General features: G+C 54.8%; 1 protein-coding gene across 3 annotated transcripts; it reads left to right on the plus strand.

Annotated features, from left to right (window-relative positions):
• Positions 1 to 603: 603 nt before the first annotated feature.
• On the plus strand, positions 604 to 19059 carry MMD2 (monocyte to macrophage differentiation associated 2). Of its 3 annotated transcripts, none has more exons than XM_074919035.1 (8): positions 604 to 760; positions 13085 to 13166; positions 13848 to 14008; positions 14105 to 14179; positions 14484 to 14585; positions 15173 to 15242; positions 15649 to 15848; positions 18811 to 19059. In XM_074919035.1, the coding sequence occupies exons 1-8, from the start codon at positions 714 to 716 to the stop codon at positions 18821 to 18823; spliced, it is 750 nt and encodes a 249-aa protein (XP_074775136.1). In that variant the 5' UTR covers positions 604 to 713; the 3' UTR covers positions 18824 to 19059. The 3 variants fall into 3 exon arrangements, with proteins under 3 accessions (XP_074775136.1, XP_074775135.1, XP_074775137.1); XM_074919034.1 differs by lacking the exon at positions 18811 to 19059 and adding an exon at positions 18209 to 18787 and having other exon boundaries at positions 15649 to 15806; XM_074919036.1 differs by lacking the exon at positions 15649 to 15848.
• Positions 19060 to 19102: the final 43 nt, after the last annotated feature.

Below are 19102 nucleotides of genomic sequence, written 5' to 3' on the forward strand. Positions count from 1 at the left end.
GGAAAATAATGGGAAAAAAAAAAAAGAAATTAAAATCGAATAAATAAAAGCAAAGCCAAACAAAGCGACTCCCTGGGGATGCCGGGGCGGGCTGGCCCTGCCCTGGGGCAGGCAGCGTGCAGGCAGGGACCTCTCTGTGCCCCTCCTGGAGGTCCCGGCCGTGGGCAGCGTGGCCGGGGGAGCAGGCAAGCTGCCTGCACTCACCGCTCCCCCCCCCCACCCCCCCCCACCCCCCCCGATGCTTTAATCACATTTTCAATTCAAATCTGCTGCTATTTGATCCTCCGGGGGTGGTGGCGGGGAGGGGGGAATATTTTTAGCTGTGCTTAACGCTGCCGGGGCGGCTAAGGGAGATCGTGCAGGTTGCCGTGGCCGGGCAGAGTTGGACGGGATCGCCCCCCTCCTTTTTTTTCTTCTTCCTCCTCCTCCTCCTCTTTGCACATCGGAGGGCGGCAGCGTGTCTGGCTTCTCCCCTCCCGGAGGTCGCCTTTGTTTTCCCCGTGTCGCTCTCCCGAGCTGCCGGGGGGGCGGGAGGGGGCCGGGGCCGGGCTGGGCTGGACCGGGCTGGGCTAGGCTAGGCTGGACCGGCCGCCCCTTCTCCTCCTCGCCCCGCCGGATCCCGCGGAGTTGGTGCGGTTCCCCCGGGGGGCACTTCCCCTCCGCCCCGGGGCTGAGCAGCCGCCGCCCCCCAGGACCCCCATGGCACCGCCGCGATGTTCATGTCCCGGGTCCTGGATTTCCAGAAGACGCGCTACGCCAGGTAAAGCCGTCGGTGCGCGGTTCCCGACCCCCGGGTGCTTATGGATCCCCCCAGGACAGCACCAGTCCCAGCCCCTGCCCCTGCCCGGGCTCGGCTCCACCGGGGATGGAGCCCGAAGGGACCTTCAAAAGCTGCTGAGTGCCCCAAAGCCCAGGGCAGGTGCGGGTTGGTCTTTTGGGAGAAGGCTACCTGCTTTTCTGCATCCCTAAGGGATTCAGAGCATCCTTGGGAGCCCTCGCTGCCTTTTGCCGGGTCTAACTTCCCCGTTGCTCTCTCACTGATGGGGGAGCAGGAGCCCGGCTCCCCGTGGGGACAGACGCCACCGCTGGCTGCAAACCCTCCGTGGAGGGACCAGTGTTGCCCAGAGTCCCGCTGCGCCCAGGTGACATCCCCCCGGGGTGACTCGCCCAGCCTGGACCTCGGGGTTTCACGGGGCTCCCATGGTCCACCACCAGTGCATCCTTGTCCCCTTCCATGAAATACCCGGGGAGGTTTTCCAGCAGCAGCAGGGACTTGTTTTAAAAGCTCAGGCGTGTTAGGAAACCTTCGAGGTGTTACCGGTGTAGGGGGAAACCTGAGGACCGCTGGGCATGGGTCAGAGGGCACTCGGTCACACACACTGCTGCAGGATCAGATGTGGCTTTTAGGAGGGAGCTGGTGGGTGACACGGGGACATTGGCCACCCGCAGCCCTCTGGCACGTCGGCTGGCTGAGGATGAGTCAGATCACACAGCACTGGGTGCTGCATGGCCAGCTGGGGCTCAGGGGGGTGCTGGGGGTGCTCAGTTTTGTTCCAAGGACAGGCTTTGCTCCCAGCTCCCTGTGACTGTGGGGAGTCTCACAGCCTGGTGCAGATCCTGGGGTTACTCAGCTCAGCTGCTGCTACTGCCAGACTCCCAGTGGTCTTGTTAGAGGCAGATACCAGAGAAAAAGTTGTCTGGAAAGAAGTGATGATGGTGTTTCTTCCCTGTTTCAAGCAGGAGCACCCCCTGAGAGATGTTTGTCTGGGCTGGGTAAGGACAGGAGACCTCCCTCCCAACCCCCCAAGCCACCATCACCTCTCCTTCCAAGTGTCACACAGGGAAAATCCATGCTTGCCCCTCCAAAAGCTGCCCCAAGCATGTGGGCACCTGCTCAAAGACCATTTTGATTCTGTAGCTGCCTCCAATAACCTTTGCCTAGAGGTATCCAGCAGGTCTGCGCAATGCATCTGGTGCAAAACTCCTTGTGAAAACAGAGAAATCAGAACTTTTTTTCCCAGCTGGCATGCACAGGACAGGGCCAAGGGGTGATGGAGCTGAGGAAAGTTCTATACCCCCAGAGCAGGAGGAAAACTTTGCCTCATGGGCAGTGGCACAGAGGCTCTTTGGGAGCCAGGCAGCAGAGTAGGGGCTGCCCCTCCACCTGAACCCATCTGCCAACCTGTTGCTTGATTTATCCAAAGTCAGTGTGCTCAGACCTTGTGGTGGCCCTTTCTGGAGACAACTTGTTAAATGGGGACGAGGTATAACAGAGAGCCTTGCAGGCATAGAGCCCACATGTGGGGCAGGGGTTCTGGGGCATGGGAAGGGTCAGGTCCACAGGACAGTCTCCACCTCTGACTGAGTGCTAGGGCTGGATGGGGAGCAGGAGACAACGGGTGCTCCCTTGGCTTTCACCCCAAGACACACCAAGGCAGTCGCCAGCATGTGATGCTAACCCAGAGCTTCCTACATCGCCGCAGAGATCCTCTTAGCCTAGTGCTTAAAAATAACAGTTGGCTAATCCCCATCCCCCCCGTGCTCCACACACACCAGCTCTCCTCTCTGCAGAAATGCTCTGCTGTGACATATCCCAAAAGAAACCCTAAAAGCTGCTCCTTCCTTTGTGTTGGGGATGCTCTTTCAGCTTGCCTGAGCTGCAAGTAACAGGGACCAGGCTCTGCGATGGGGACTGGGTGAGCAGGAGCCATGGGACTCACAGTGGCACGTGCCCTTCAAGGCATCAGAAGCATCTTGCAACATCTTTTCAGAGGATAAGAAACTCTCACTTGTGGCCTTCCTTGAAAAAAAAGCAGAAAGTGTTCCTTGTGGTGGAAAAGCCTGGAACAGCTTCATTTTAAATGTTGTTTTATCTAATTTTGAGCGACGACCAAGAGAGGAGGAACTTGGCCATCAATACACCCGCCAAAAGGAATAAATAAAATACAGAGTGGTGATGAAAGACCTGTTGTGTGAAAGCTGCAGCAAAAGCAGGGGGCTTTGAACAAAGAGATGAAAGGCAGCAATCAATGTGTGAGTGTTTTGTGAACTGCCAGGAGAAAACTTCGGGCTGAAGGGGCACTGGGGTGTCCCCAAATACCTCCTGGCTGAGCTTCAGACAGAACATCACGGCTGAGGCAGAGGGGAAGAAGGCAAAGGGAGGGAGCTGTCACCGTGGTGGGAATAGGGATGCATGGCAATGTTGTTTGAGCAGGTTGTGGTTATAAATGAGGCTCTCGGTGGTTTCTGCTCTGCTGCAGGGTCCAGGAGGCTCTTCCATCATCTGCCACTGTGGGGAAAGGGAACTAAAAAGCATGGTTACTGCAAGGCTTTCCCTGTGTCTCTCACAGCCTGCACATGGCAAGTGATATCCATCTCCTGCCTGACAGGCCAAATTCAGCCATGACACCAGCAGAAGCACGCAGTGACAGGATGCAAGCAGCTACGATTCCTCCTGCTTTGTCCAACCACCAGATAGCTATTCCCTCACTCTCTCTCCACCCTTTTCTCTCCTCCTCCCAGCTCACCAAAATGGTGCAGGTTTCCCCCCAGAGCAACAGATCAGTGCAAGTTGCATCTTCATCACTTAAACTCATTGACCAGGTTACACTGAGCTGGTAACTGATCCCTCTCTCCACCTCACCACCAGCTTTGACCCTGCTTTGGCCCACTGTTTACTTGGATGTGGTCTGGTGCCTCCTGCCCATGTAGCTGCTGTGGAGTGGCTCAGCCCCAGACTCCCTTCAGGGACACAAAACGCTTCCCAGACTTTGGCCATCCAGAGCCATAATTGAAAGGAAACACGATTAAGCCAGGAGCTGCTGTATCTGACCAGCTTCAGGAGCTCTGGAGCAGCTGGTGGAGAGGGGATTGCTGGGAGCTGCAGACTGGGCAGGGCACTGAATCATCCTAATAGACTGATAGCAGTTCACAATTTGATTAGTTCATGTAAAATGCTCTAAATCTTATTGCTTTTACTTGTCTTGCCCTGTGCAGAGTAACAGAGAGGAGCAGCCAGGAAAAACCACATTAATTTTTCAGCCCAGAAGCAGGAGGTTAGGGAGAGCAGGGGCTCCTGTAGGTGCATGGTCCAGGCTTGTCCTCACCTGGCCAGTGTCTGTAACAGGCACTGCCACCTCCTCACCAACACAAGGGTATGGAGATCTGAACTCCACACTTGCTCAAAAGCAAATCCACCGAGTTTGGGGAAAGGCAGTGGGGAAGACCTTCCTTGTTGCTCCCTGCACCTGTAATTACTGAGCAAGGAGACATTCACTGACTCTCCAGCATCTCTGGGCAAGAGAGGGAGAGCAAAATCATCAGGAATAGGAGGGAGAGGAAACACTGGGGTGCTCAGACCCCAAACACGAGAAAAACAATACCAGTCTGAGAGCCTGAGCAGAGCTACCGCATTGGGAAGATGTGGTCCCCATTTGCTTTGCAATGAAAGCGCAAGCAGCCCTTGCCTGCTCCCACACACACTGAGATGCTTTCCAAGAGCTCTGCTTCCCCCACAGCCCACGTGGGATGAAGCAGTGAGAAGGGAAATGTTTTCAGTGTTGATACTGCAGCCGGTTGAGAGGCAGGGCCTCCTCATCATGCAGGCACCAGCCCCATCCCATCACCTCCAGCAAGACCTGCCAAGCTGCCTCCAGCTGAGCAGAACCCCTTGCTGCTAAAGGCACTCCTCCAAGAGATGGGGAGGCTCTGAAAATACCTAGAGAAAACCAGGATCCCCTGATGTCACCAACCAGTTCCCTACTGGTTGCTCCATGGGGCCAGGTTGACTCAGATAGCACTGGTAGGATTAATCTCATGTAGGTTTAGATGCCCAGGGCTCAGTTTGCATTTGAGCCAGGTATTTGGAAGGTGATAAGTACTCAGAGCATCATTTGTGATGGGGTATTTCCTGAAACTGACCCATTCCCTCCTTTGGGAGTGTTGGGGAAGCCCAGCTGAGGTGGGGATCACCACACTGGAGATGTGGAGGAGTGGGCAAGCCAAGCCCCATCCTTGTGCTTTTGGGGGAAGGACAGTCTCTTGGCTGCCTGGGAAATGGATGCACGATGGTCTTTTCCCTCCTTCAGCTGGTGTTGGATATCAGCCTGATGTGATTCTTTGGCACAGCTCACTGTGGCCAGCTTCACGACGTAGCGGCCAACAGCCAACACAACGCATGGGAAATTCAAGCCACTGCCCAGCATGGCATGTCAGTGAATGAGAGAAACAGGGCTCTGCCAGGGCTGCTCCCAGGCTCGCCTTCCCCTCCTCCTCCCTTCCCACACCCCCAGCTCCATGGTGAGACAAAGCAATGCAAACCAACTACAACTCCTACAGAAAGGAAGGGAAGAGAGCACAACTGTTATTTCAGTTCATTGCTTGTGGCGGGGGGTGGTGGGGTGGTGTCTGCAGCTGCAAAAGGAAATTGGTTGAATACCCAGAGAGATGCTGCAAGGGTATGGATGCTCAGAGCAGGGCTGAGCAAGGCAGAGAAGTCATGACCAAACGCACAGAGCTCAGGTTTCCGTTTGAGGTTCTCCAGTCGTAATTGACCCTCAACATTTTCATGCAGCGAAAATCCAGAGTCTGATGGGCTCGATGTGATACACTGCAACTTCTCATGATAACATGATACCACAAGCATCATATTCCTGATGTTTGCTTCAGATGCCAATTAGATGAGCTGAGCAGTGCTGACCTTTAGGAGAATTTGGATCCAAGCCTGTGCTCCTGTTCAAGTTTATAGTCCAGGCTCTCTGCTGCTGAGGAAAGGATTTTATGCAGAGAGAGATCAGCAGGTCGGGGAAAGGAATTATCTGCGGTGCTGTGCTGAGCAGCACTTGCTGGTACCAGAGCATTAGACACAGCCCTGCTCTTCATTACAAATAATACTAATGGAAATCCTAGTATGTGCTTGCCTGGCTGGTGAAATGCATGATTCTCCTTCTGTGCCTTCATTGTCCAGAGGCATTTGCTGAATAATTTACAGATATCATTTGTAATTGAGTAGCATCCAGAAATCCCCAGTGAGAGCCAGGCTCTGTCTCTCAGGGGATTCTATGGGGAGACCTTATGGACCCACAAAACCATGACCTGCCCATGTAATTTCACACTCACAGTGGCAGGCAGAGTTAGAGGCTGGGAAGGCTCCAGCCCCCAAACTATCCAAATCCTCTGCCAGCAAGCAGAGGGGCTGGTGGTTGCGCTCGCTCCTGCCCACCTTGGGATGTTGCAGAGTTTAATCAGGCAGACCCAGTTCAGTATTTGTCCCACTAACTTCTGTGCTTAGGGCAATGCAGGCAAGGCAGCAAGGAACATGTACAATGACTTTCCAAACAAGCAAATAGTGAATAATAGAGAATTTTCAGTTCTGGAAACAGTCCCCCTAACATTCACAGAACACCTGGGACAGACATTTTGTGACTAATCAGCTGTTGTTGGAGGTCTCACGAGTACCAAACAAAACAAGAAGTCCTAGCTCAGAAAGTAATTTGGGAAACACTCACCAATCCCATCTGTTGTGAATAAATAAACAGCTCTGCTGTAGTTGCAGGGTCATGAATTGCCTTGGAAGAGTTAGAGATACCATCTACATAAAGAGCAGAAAGCCTGCCAGAGAGAAGAATAAATATCCCTGCATAGAGGATGGGAATATGGACAGTTATGACCCTTCTGGGAATTACCTGATGAATTTCCACCCCACAGCCAAGCCCTGCTAGATATATACAGGCTCTCATGAGTACAGGAATGGTCTGTGCCTGCATCTAGCCTGGGCTGGGGCCTCTCGTGTTTGCCTCTGCTAGAGTGAGGAGCAAGGAACAGGAATCAGGTAAACGCTTGTTGTTGTCAGGAAAAGAGCAGCATATTCCCTCCTGCCAGCTTCGGCCTCTCGTGTACCCACTGCTGTAGCAGCAGGAGGTGCTGGGGGGTGTCTTTCCTGTCCCTTCATGGGGGACATCTGTGCCTGCAGTTCAGAGCCGGGTACAGCTTGGACATAGCTGAGCACATGGTCCCTGTCTGGGAGCATCTGTAAGTCAACAAGCAGACTTTTTCTGCATTTCTCATGGCATGCAAGCTATATAGTGCCAGGGGATGCTCTATAGCCAGCCCAGGGCGTTAGCATGCGTTAGAGTGCTGGGAACAAGCAAAATTGGGATGAGGATAATCAGAGGTGATGAATGACGATCCAACCTGCAGCCCATTTTAACTTGCTTTGTGGAAGCAAGGCTTGCACCAGGGGCAGCTGGGCAGGTTACACCAGAAATCTGGTTATCCACTAACTTACCCATAAGAAAGGTTGAAAAATGCTGGTTTAGATGAAAAACCTTTCATACTCTGCTCCCTACCCAAGCTGCCAGCTCTTTGCATGATGCCAGGAAGCAGTACAAAAGAAAACGCTACTACTGTCTTGCTCCGTCAGCCCTCCCGCTCCTTCTCGTGTGGGATGGGCTGGAGTCAAAGCAGTAGCACACAGAGCAGGCTTGTCCCAGCTGCCCCTTCTCCCCTGGCCCAGGGAGCCGGCTCAAGCTTACGGCACACACAGCTCAGCTTTCCAAACCAGGAGTGCCATATGTTTGCGTAGGAGTGTGCAAGCACCAAGGAGCAGGCATGGAAATAGAGGTTTCAGCTCTTAACAGGGTGCCACACAGCCATGCAGGTGCCTGTGTGGGTAGCTCTGCAGATGGCAATGCTGGGCAGCATCAGCCTGAGCCTTTGCATTTCTGCTTCCCAGTGGTAAACACTCCTGTGTCAATGGGTAAGAAGGAAAAGCAAGATTTCTTGAGTGCTCCTGGGCCAGATAAAGCTGTTTTGTAGTACTGCAGAATCTGAGGGCTCTGCACTGGGAGCTGCAGCCATGAGGGGAGAGGGAAGGGTTGCTGAGCCTTTCTCACTTTGCTGAGTTGCAGAATTGATGGTCTGGACTTGAGAGGAGTCCTAAGTATAGCCCTGTGGTCCTACTCTGTCTCCTGCATCCTTTGTGTCCCATACACAAGCAGAGTCAGGGCCCTGCACCACACCATCACATGCAGCTCCCCAGGACCGAGCCAATTACGAACCGCAGAGGAGCTCAAGGGGATGAAGCCTCTTACCAGGGACTGCCGCTTGAGCATTACCAGCTTACGGGTCAGAAGCACGGCACACACCAAGCCCCAGCTTACAGGGATGCCGCTGCAGCGGCTCACATGTGAGCACAAGCCCAAGGACCATGCCCCAGCATCTGCACTGGGTATGCAACCTCTGGGCTCATGAGGACAAATCTAGACCATGCACTGAAAAGGGGTCTGGGGCCAGTCTGTCCTACAGGGACACATCTACTCCATCGCTGTCACCTCAGGCATCACAACTCTTATTCTACCAAGGGACAACCCAAAGGGCCCCAGCAGCACTTACCACCACTGTCAGTCAACACCCAGCAAATGCTTTCTCCATCCTTCCTCTCTGACAAGGTACCACCATCGGGACACAGCTCTCCTCTGTTACTCTAAATGCAGTTGTGACACCCAGTCACAAGGAGACAGAGAAACCCCCAGGAGCTGCCCAGCAGAGAACACAGCCTAGAAATGTCCCAGGGTAGATACACAACAAACCAGCATGGCATCTTCAAAAACATTAGGCCAGATCTTGGGCAAGCCCAGATCTTCTGTAAGCCATTTGCAGGTGAAACCTGTAGACATTAGCTGATCTGGGGAGATTCACATCATCTGGGAGCAATCTTGGGCATGCTGGCCGCTCCTTTGTCCCTGTGGCACCCAGCCCATGGTGTAGCACACAGCTCAGGCATTTAGTGCTTCGGGGGCTGTGAAGGGGATGTGTTGGCTCTTCAAGTGTCACAGCCATGGCCACGGTCTCTGCAATGTGCAGGGAAAGCCCATATCCTCAATGCATACATACACAGCCACGTGTCGTGTATAGCCTGATTTATAGCAGGGTTGGGGCTGTCAGGTGTTGGACTGGCTCTTTCCAAGGACAGGGAAGAACTGCTCAATGGGACCCCAGCTCACAGCTCCCCGTCTGTATCTTAGTGGTGATTTTACATCCTCTTTACATTACCCTTCTACCAGCTGACCTAAAGGATGTCAACTATCCTCAGTTGGAGACAGGGAAAGGGGGTTGAGAGGGAACTGAAGTGACATGGCAGAGGCCAGCCAGAGGGAGTCAGTGTCGAAGGAAGGACTAAACATCACTTCTCCTGAATCGCAGCCTGGCCTGGGTCTCCATCAGGGCCACTATGTGTGTAGGGGACAGTCTTCCTGCAAAGTGTCCCATGGCTCTGACCATGTGAATGCATGGTGCCCATGGAGTGGCTGATGCTGGTTGTCTTGGTTGCCCCAGGAGAGGTCAGATGTGCAAATGCTCACACATGAGCCATCCTGAGGAATAATTTAATTTAATCCCCTTATTTACCTCCATCCCCACCCTGGCAAAGCAAGAGCCAGGCAGATCTGCATGATTTTTGAGGTCACAACTTTGCTCTTGTATAAAAATCTTAAAAAAACTCAAAACCCCACCCCCTAAAGCCACCCAAAAAAAAAAAAAATAGTGTGGAAGAAAGAGAAGGAGAAAGGAACAAGCCTGGGAAGCCGGCTCTGCACTTCACCCCGGCTGCCTGGGACAAGGGCCTCTTTGTTTTCCTGGCCGGAGCCTGATGCACTGGCCCTTTTCAGTCTTACTCCCTGGGAAAGGGGCCAGGGGGAAGCAGGCACAAGCAGGGCAGGCAAAAACCCTGGGGCTGCAGTGAATAACCCCTGCTTGGACTCCCACCAGGCCCCTCATCTTCATATAGCCAGTCCATATAGCATCTGCCAGAAACAGCACTGGGAGAAAAAGGTGCCCGGGAGCCCCTTGGGTCTCTGCTTCCCATGCACCATCCCTGAAAATGAACATGCTCGTGTTCCTGCCGTGCAGGAGGTTTTAAACTTCTCTGTGTCTTTTGGACTTTGCAATCCTAAAGCACCTGCTAAAACGCATTGAAGCACCCAGCTGGTGTGTAGTCACCTGTCTGCAGCTTTGCTGGGTCCTCAGGCGTGTGGCAGCATAGGCTTGTTGGGGACAAGTCACCCTCATCTCCTCCCACCCCAGAGACACTGCTGGGGTGTCCCCAAGCCTACGGGCACAATGACAAGGCGCTGATGCTTGTGGATTCAGCCAGCCAGGCAGGACACTTGTTGCAGGGATCAGATCTAAGTTTGGAGAGGTGTTTCTCATTTTCTTGCATTGGAAAACCCCGGAGATCTGCCTGGCTGCCAGCAATTCCCTTCTGATCCCAGTCGCAGGGAGCTGGGGCTGGGAAACACACAGCAGCCTCCCCCAGGGCTGTCGGCTGCTCTGGGCTTTCATCAGCTCTAATGAGAGTCACAAGTGCTCTTTCCAAGCATGTCCATCTGTCTGTCTGGGCTGGAGGTCAGGTTTGAGCCTGCTTTTGCACACTAGTACAGCAACTTTCTGCAGGCTGGGATCATGGCATCCTGCAGGGCTCCTTATGCCCTGCCCTGCACAGAGATGACATGAGCTGGATGGATGCTTGGCATCCTGGCATGGTCTAGGAGATAAAGTCCCAGGAGAGGAGGAGGTGAGGAAATAGTTTCCATACCCCTGGGGAGCAAGGTGCTACAGGGCAGCCAGGGACTCATTCTGCCCTGACAGGAGATGTGTAAACACCCTCTGCTCCTGTGCTTATTTGTACAGCTCTTCTGAGTGCAGAGGGCCATGAAAATGTGCCCAGCTAGCCCCAAAATGCAATGCTGGCTGCTCTGGGAGGGCCCTGCTGTAGCCAGGCTGACCCAGCACTCTGCAGCCAGGTCCCACATCTGCGATGTTCTGTTTCCCATCCTTCACAGGATGGTGCTTATTAGAAAGCAGGGTGGGAAAACAAGAGCAATCTCTCCCCAAGTCAAAAAAAAAGTTCCTCCTCAAGGCTATGTCTTCTTCCAGGAAAAGCAGGTATTTGTAGTGTGCTGCACCAGCATGGCTTTGGGCTTCAGGGACACACATGCTGTTTGAGCTTATCCCATGGGGACGGGCAGGGTGGCCCTTGCTGGCCTCTCCATCCCCGTACCAGAGCTAGGAGGATATTTGCATCCCAAGGATCCCTTCCCAAAGGGTCCAGGTGCCCCTTGGTCCTTCGGGGAGGGGGCTGTGGGAACCAACCCTGACTCTGCTCTCTGTTATTGCTCTGACCAGCAACCGCCAGGACGGAGGGGAGATGGTGCAAGGCTTTGTTAAAGTAAATAAAGTCAAGGAAAAGGCCTCCAACATGTTTCCTCAGCAACCACAATGTCACGCGGGATGTCTGGCCTCCCCCCCCCCCCCCCCTTATTATTAAAAGGGAAAAGAAAGGGAAGCAGAAAGCAAAGGGGAGCTGGGGACAGTCTCCTGGCAACGCTGGGGACAGTAATGTCCTTCTGCCAGGGGGACGTGGCTCCAGCACGGGGAGCCTGGCCAGCCCTCGTGGCCAGAGCGGTGGGATGGGGAGGGCATCCCTGTGTCTCCTGGGAGGGAGGTGACAGCATGATGGGCACAACCACGTTCCCAGGGATGCCTGCTTGCTTCCTGGCCATGGCAGCCTTGCTAAGCCCTGATTTACACAGCATGTGTCCTTGATATGTAACGCAGTGGGAGCTTAGCCCCTTCATATCCCTCTCTTAATTCGAGATGTTTCTGGTGACGATGACCACGCATCTTCCTGCAGTGCTGGGGCCTGGCAGCAGGCAGGGCAGGGGCTGGGGACGGTCCCTGCGCAGGCTGTCACTGCTGCCTGCCAGGGAGCACCTCACACACCTGGACCTGCTGTGGCCACGCTCCCCCCACTCTCAAACCCTTGTCATCTGAGCTATTTATCCCATCCTGGCTCACTTTTAACAGACAGCAGTGAGCAGCTCAGGCAGCGGGGATTGAGCTGGCAGGAGCTATCAGCAGAGTCCGCATGGGTGTGGATGACTTGAGGATGGGAAGAGGGGACTTTTACTGCCTTTTGCAGTGCTCCAGACTGAGGGGTCACCCTGCACCCAGCAGCAAGGTCCTGCCACCCCCCAAGCCCCCTTGTCAGGGGCAGCTCAGTTGTGAAATGCACCGCAGATGGTGCTGGAGCTGGGACCAAAGGGGGTCAGAAAGCAATTAGCCCAGGTCCTGCAGGGCAGCCCCTCCGGCGCCCACTCAGCTCTGCCGTCCTGACCTAAGCAGCAGCCGAAAAAGTCTTTAAACCCCTCATTACCAGGAGCAGCCAGGGAAGGATCACTCTCTCTTTGCCCTTTGCTTATTCCCTTTTGCTAAGCCTCCAGTGCTGGCCCCTGCCAGAAGAGGACACTGAGCAAGGCAGCATGTTGCTCAGACCTGTTATCACGGATGCACATTTAATTTGCCTCTTAATACACCGTTACGTACCTAGGAATGGACTAGCCAAGCCAAACACTATTTTTTATTGCTGTGTGTTGATCCGACAGGGGAAATCGATATGTTCCTCTGAACACCATGAGCAACCTGATACCTCAGACTAAGAGAAACAGAAATAAAGATACAGGTTTCCAAGGGAGCATGGATGGGTCCCCCCCTCGCAGCAATCTGTGCTGGGACGTGGGGCCCCTGTGGGTAGTAGGTAGATGCAGGTGGTACCCAGAAACCAAAGGCATTGTGGGGATACGCTCATCAGAGCTGGGCATGCTGCGGTGACATGAGGGTGTCACTGCTGGATGGGCTGGGGACATGCAGCAGGTCCCCCCAATACCCCGTGTGACCTCTTCATCGCAGGGGCTCTTCCCACCACTGCTGTTTTCTGCCCTCTCCTGCCCGCAGCAGCAGGCAGAGCTGGCTCCTGCCTTCTGCTCTGCAAGCAACGACAGCTACTGGGAAATTCTTCAGCGTGAGCTTTAGCTGAGCAAGACCTGGGGTCCTGGCATTTGGGGCCAGCCAGATGGACAAGCCATGCCCAGTGTCGGGGTCACTTCTGCAGAGCAGCTGGAGCAAAACTGAGCCAAGACGGGGCTCCAGGCTGGGGGGCTGGCGAGTGTCCCTGTGCAGACCCCTCCTAAAGGGCTTTCCCCCAGATCCCATCCCCTGAGCGTGTTTCTCTTTCTGCTTCTTGCTGCAGGTTCATGAATCACCGTGTTCCGCCCAACCGCAGGTACCAGCCGACGGAGTATGAGCATGCGGCAAACTGTGCCACCCATGCAGTGAGTCCCTGTCCCTGTCCTAGGGTGAGGGAAGACAGTGCTCAGCTCTTCAGGGATCCCCTGGGGAACATCAAGGAATGTCTAAACATGTCTGTGTTCAGCTCTGGAGCAGCTGCTGAGGGTCTCAGGGCTGTGATGAGGCTGGTGTGCCCCAGGTACTCCCAGGGAGCGCAGACACTCTCCCTCCTTCTGCCCTGGGAAGCTGGTGTGCTTTTGCCCTTTCCCAGCTTGGCCCCATGGACCCAGGGAAGCTGGTGGGGGGCTGAGTGGAGCAGGAGTATTTTGTAAAGATCCCTGAAAATGCAGTGTGTTCTTCACAGCAGGAACAGTGACAGGCACGCCATGGGGCTGCCTACATGGCAGTGGGAACCAGCGGTCCCCACATCAGGGTTTTCCTTGGGAGCTGGTAGCTCCCACTCTGAGCCCTAGAAGATGACTCAGAGGTAGATACCCTCCCTCCTTGTGCCTTCCTCCTCCTCCCTACCTCCACCTGGAGAAGCTATTCTGGAGCTCCACCAGGCAGGAGAGACCCTTTCTGGCCTGTGCGGGTGGCCAGCCTGCGCCTTATGGGTGGTAGCTTTGCCCAGAAGCAAAAGAAACATCTAAAAGGAAAAGCAGATACTGTATTGTAGTTGCTCAATGGAAACACAGAGAATCAACAAGTTTGCTTCTCCCTTTCAGTTCTGGATCCTGCCCAGCATTCTCGGCAGCTCCATCCTCTACATCCTCTCCGACGACCAGTGGGAAACCATCTCAGCCTGGATCTATGGCTTTGGCTTGTCCAGCCTCTTCATTGTCTCCACCATCTTCCACACCATCTCCTGGAAGAAGAGGCATCTCAGGTACCAGCCCTGATTGCTTGAGGCTCGGGAAGGGGGAGAGGGTCCAGAGGCCTCTGGTGCCACAGGCTGTGACCCATCTGTCTGTCTGTCCTGCAGGACGGTGGAACACTGCTTGCACATGTTTGACAGGATGGTGATCTACTTCTTCATCGCAGCGTCGTATGCTCCCTGGTGAGCTGCTGGTGGGTGGGGGCAATTTCTTGACCCCAGCAAAGGGGAGAAAATCAGCCCAGATCTAACAAATAGGGTTTCACTCTCTGACTTTGGCTCTGCTCAAGGCTGTACCCTGCCCCTTTCTACAAAACCTTCCTATCCTCTAGATTTTAACCACTTTAAGTTGAAGTTACAAGTTAGGAAGACCCTTTGGTGGAACAGCCATGGGGGCGAGGGCAGCATTTCCCTGGCACCTCGCTGCCCACAGCCTGGACTGGGGTGCTGCCCTAGACCTGCCTCACCACAGACCTGGCTCTTGCAGGTTGAACCTGAGGGAGTTGGGTCCATGGGCCTCCCACATGCGCTGGATCATCTGGATCATGGCGTCTATCGGGACCGTCTACGTCTTCTTCTTCCATGAGCGGTGAGTGCCTTTACGTGGCTGCATGCTGGTGGGTATCACAGACCCCAGCTCAGCTCTGCCAGCCCCTCTTAATGCCCCGACGGTAGCCAAGCTGCAGGGGAGAGCAAGTAGAGTGGAGATGGACAGACAAACAGACAGCTATCTAGCTAGGTACAGGGTCCCTGGGCATCCTCCTGGTCAATTCACAGTGGAGAGCTGCCTTGGACCTTGTCCTTCCCCATCCGCACCCTGGTTTGAGGACCTTTGGTGGCAGGGACGTGGGAGCAGGGATGTGGGAGCCGGGACGTGCTGCCATGAGTTGCTTCTTCCACACGGTGGCACCAAATAGAAAGCAAAAGGCCCCCGATGTCTCCCCGAAGCCCCATGAGCTGGCCCTGAGCTGGCAGCTCCCAAGCCAGGGTGGGGGTCCATCACCCCCGGAGCAGGGTGCCATCCCCGCCGCGGTGGTGGGCTGACACACGAGGACATGGGACGTGCCGTGATGGCACCTCCACCCCTTTTTCTATGGCATGGCAGCGGACGTTACAAGCGTAAAACTCAACGCTCCCCCTGCACCTGCCTCCAAGCAGCTTCTCTGTTGGTTGCAGGTACAAGCTGGTGGAGCTGGTGTGCTACGTTGTCATGGGCTTCTTCCCTGCCTTGGTCATTCTCTCCATGGTAAGCCACTGCTCGGAATCACGTGGGCTCAGCATGAGGGACAAATCCCAGCAGGGCCAGTTTGTCTCTGGTGGGTTGGTGTGGGCCAGGCTGTGTGGTGGATAAAGCTGTCCCCAAATAACATGTGGCCCAGCTTGGTTTTGCAAATGCTTTGGGTGCCCAGCAGATACCATGTGTATCTCCAGTGGACCTCCTGCCTGGGCTCCACTGAGTTGTAATCCTCCCAGCAAAGCCAGGCTGCTGCGTCCCCACTGCCTCGCTGGAGGGGAGGGGGTAGCAGAAGGCAGAGCGAGGGGTCTGCCTTCACCCTGCAGCTGGGGCCATGCTTCTGGTCTCAATGGAGTGGTGGGGAAAGGGCAGGCACGCCATGGCCATCGCTGAGCCCCGCCTGCCCGCTTGCTCCCAGCCCAACAGGGATGGTCTCCCGGAGCTGGTGGCCGGTGGACTCTTCTACTGCCTGGGCATGGTCTTCTTCAAAAGCGATGGCCGCATCCCCTTCGCCCATGCCATCTGGCACCTATTTGTGGCCATCGGAGCTGGCATCCACTACTACGCCATTTGGAGGTACCTCTACCGGCCCGGCGCGCTGGAGGCTAAAACATCCTGGTAGATGCCTTAAAGACATCGTTTGTGCCAACCGGCACACGGGGCATGGGAGGGAGCGGGGAGGCAGCCTGTGCCGTGGGCTTGCCCCAAACCACCCGGTCGCCCCACAGGCAGCAGCCACTGGTGCCCTCCCACACAGAGAGGAGAGTCTGGAGGTTGATTTTAAACAGATTTTTCTTTTTTAACCTCGGGAACTGTTTTTTAGGCAAATATTTCATAACACAGTGGCTGACTGATGGGTTGCAGGCAATAAGGGAGTGACCCCTTGCCAGGGGCTTGGGGAGGCCTCGCTCACCTGCCTGACCCTCAGCATTCCATGGGACCAGGGGCCCTGCATGCCCCTGGCTAGTGACACCCTGGGTTTGGCTACCGGAGTCCTTAGGCCACCCAGGGGACTGGAGGTGCTCTGGGATGCCTGGGTGTGCAGCTGCCCCACCCAGGGAGGGGGGTGCATCAGCACTCATGCACCGCCCAGGCTGGGCTCCTAAATGGTCCTAAGTTGTGTCAGCATTAACTGCCCCCTTCCAAGGTCTTGGCGGGAAGGTCCAGAGGCAAAAAAGCCTTACAGGAGATTGAAACTTGAATCTCTTCCAGGGTGCCCCTGAGTCCCCAAGCACTGGAAAACCCTTTCTCTAAGCAAGTATTAAGTGCACAACTCACTACATCCCCCCTTGATGGGCCCTGAAAGCCTCCACGGATATTTTCTCCCTGGGGTGCTTTGTTTTCCTCTCCGGTCTCGGTGCTGGGAAGCACGGCCCCGCTCCCAGGCTCTGCCGCGTGTGCCTTGGGCAGGGAGCAGAGCAGGGACCGGCTCCCGGCATCCACCTGGCTGGGGTCAGCCATCCGCATCATGGGATTTTCTTTCTCCTCGAGGGAGGGAAGAAAACCTCCTTGGGTTGGGATCACAGGCCTGCCTGCCTCTCTGCTCCCGTTTTGATGACGAACCTCTTGCTCAGTATCAGATTTAAATCCACTTCTGGGAGGAATTCTGACATTCCTATGAATGCCACAGGGAAAGGAACGCATCCATGTGATGCTTAGAGGTGAGCTGTGATGGGAAGCTCCTAGTGATGCTTGGTTTTTAAAAATTCCTAACCACGGCTGCATAGTGCTCTCCAAGAAGAATAACAGGACTGCCCAGCTATCAGGAGCAGCCCCGATGCTGCTGGAATGGAAAAACCACACCCGGTCCCACTCCCAAACACGCCAGCATTGCTGCTGGAGCCGGGAGGGTCTGGTGCGTGCCTGGCTCTGTGCCGGGCTCTGTGCCGGGGCCGGCCAGCAGAGCAGTTCTGCTCCCAGCCCCGCCTGCACCGTCCCTGGGAGCCCCCAAAGGCATCGATTTCCCATCCTCTCTTTTTGGCCTCTTGATTAATCGCAACTGCAGTAGTCTCAGCATGACGTGGCAAGTGAAGGAGATTTATGGCCACCGTCCCACATCTCCTGTTTCTCTGGCAGTGTGCCGAGGAGCTGAGCTCCTGGCTCTGGCCCACCTCTCACAGAGCCTTGGGTCCCTCCAGCCTGCGGCACCCCGGGACTGGGTCTCCAGGGCCATGCCACTTTGCGGCAAATTACCAAAGAGAAAGCGTCCCGATACTCTTCCCCTCCTGATATGGGGGCTGTGGTCACCAGGATGGCAAAATATCTGGTGGATTTTCACTTCCATAGGCAAAAGGTTCCTGTAAGGGTCTCTGGGTGCTGTGCCTGGCACCCCAACCCAGCATGGTGCTGTTGGGGCGTCTCTGCCCAGGGCATCCCAAAGCAGCCTTTGGGCTGGGACACCTCTCAGGATGATGGGTGGTCTTCGGGACAGGGGGTGAATGACCCAGTCTGAGCCCAGTCTCTGCTGCTGCCTCTGACAGGCCTGCAGGTCCCAACCCTTGCTCTGTCATCTACTGCAGATGGAGGGGTAGAGGAGATTGAGCTGTGAGTAACCAGCAGTTGGTGGGGCATGTCTGGGGTTGGAATAGTGGGAAATGGGGTCCCTGAGCAGGAGAAGCCATCTTTTCTGTCTGGAAAGTCATTACCCTTCTCTGTGCCTCAGTTTCCCCATCTGTAAAATGGGGGTGAAGACACTGACCTACCTCACAGGGCTCATGTGAGGACCCCATGAAGCACTTGGAGGACAACCAATGTTTTACAAACATGTGCTTCAATTTTCATTGAGTGTGGGGGGCTGGATTCCCAGAGCCACCGTGGGGCATGGTGACAACTGCGGTGTGCCTCAGTCTCCTCCCCCTCTGTCACTAAATCCCTCAGGGGAACTACCCTGTGGACAGAGCATGCACACAGCAGTCCCAGCCGCTGGGCAAATGTCCCGTGGCAGGAGCCCAGGGACCACCATCGTGTTTTGTCTGCAGGCTTGATCCCATGGGAGTAATCTCAGAAGCCATTTCACCATTGGGTGTTTTTTGGCCCTAAATCCATCCCAGGGGCTCCTGAGGCACAGGGAGGTGCCAGAAGGACCTTTCTGAGACCACTTCATCTCAGTCTTCTGCTGAAAACCCAGGGCAGGACAGATGCCTGGGTGGGAATGGGTGGCCAGGCTCTGTAGGGGACATTGCCACCCTGCCTCAAGGCCGGATTTTCTGAGTGGGCTTCTCTGTAAGTAGGAAGTCCTCCCTCTTCTCTTGCTTCCTAAATCCTTCCCTTGCAAAGCAGGGTGGGGGGCACAGAGCAGGTTATCAAATTGTCCTCCTATTTTATACTAATTTTAAATGATTCGTAACATTCAGTTTACCTGTGGAGAAGGGTTTGAAGGATCTTTTTAGCATTTCATGTTTTTCACCGTCCATTCTTGTTCAGTCAGTATTTTATATTTAACACAGTGTTGGGTCAAATAAAAACAAATGTAAGGAAGATAATGCTAGCAAATATTGTTTCCTGTGGAGTAGGATTGAAATAAAAACTCAAGATACCTCACTATTGCCTGCTTGTTAAATCAAAATTAGTTTCCCTGCAGCATCTGGAAATAAACCCATTTTCTATCTGACTTGCCCCACATGGCATCACTTCCCGGTGAGGAGAGGAGCCACTCAACCAGCTGCAGCGAGGCCCTGCTCACGGCGATGGAGTGCTGAGCACTGACTCACCTCGGTGCATGGATGACATTGCCATCTGCTGGCTCAGCTTGCTGGGGAGGGCCAGTGTCGCTTCGCCCTTCACACCAGCTGCCCAGGGAAATTTGGGAGGTTGGGGACAAGTTGAGCTCCAAGCTGCAGTTTCCCTAAAAAGAAAAATAAATTGGTGAGTTT

This window comes from Athene noctua, chromosome 15, assembly GCF_965140245.1.
Source record: "Athene noctua chromosome 15, bAthNoc1.hap1.1, whole genome shotgun sequence".
In the NCBI taxonomy this organism is placed as follows: Eukaryota; Metazoa; Chordata; class Aves; order Strigiformes; family Strigidae; genus Athene; species Athene noctua.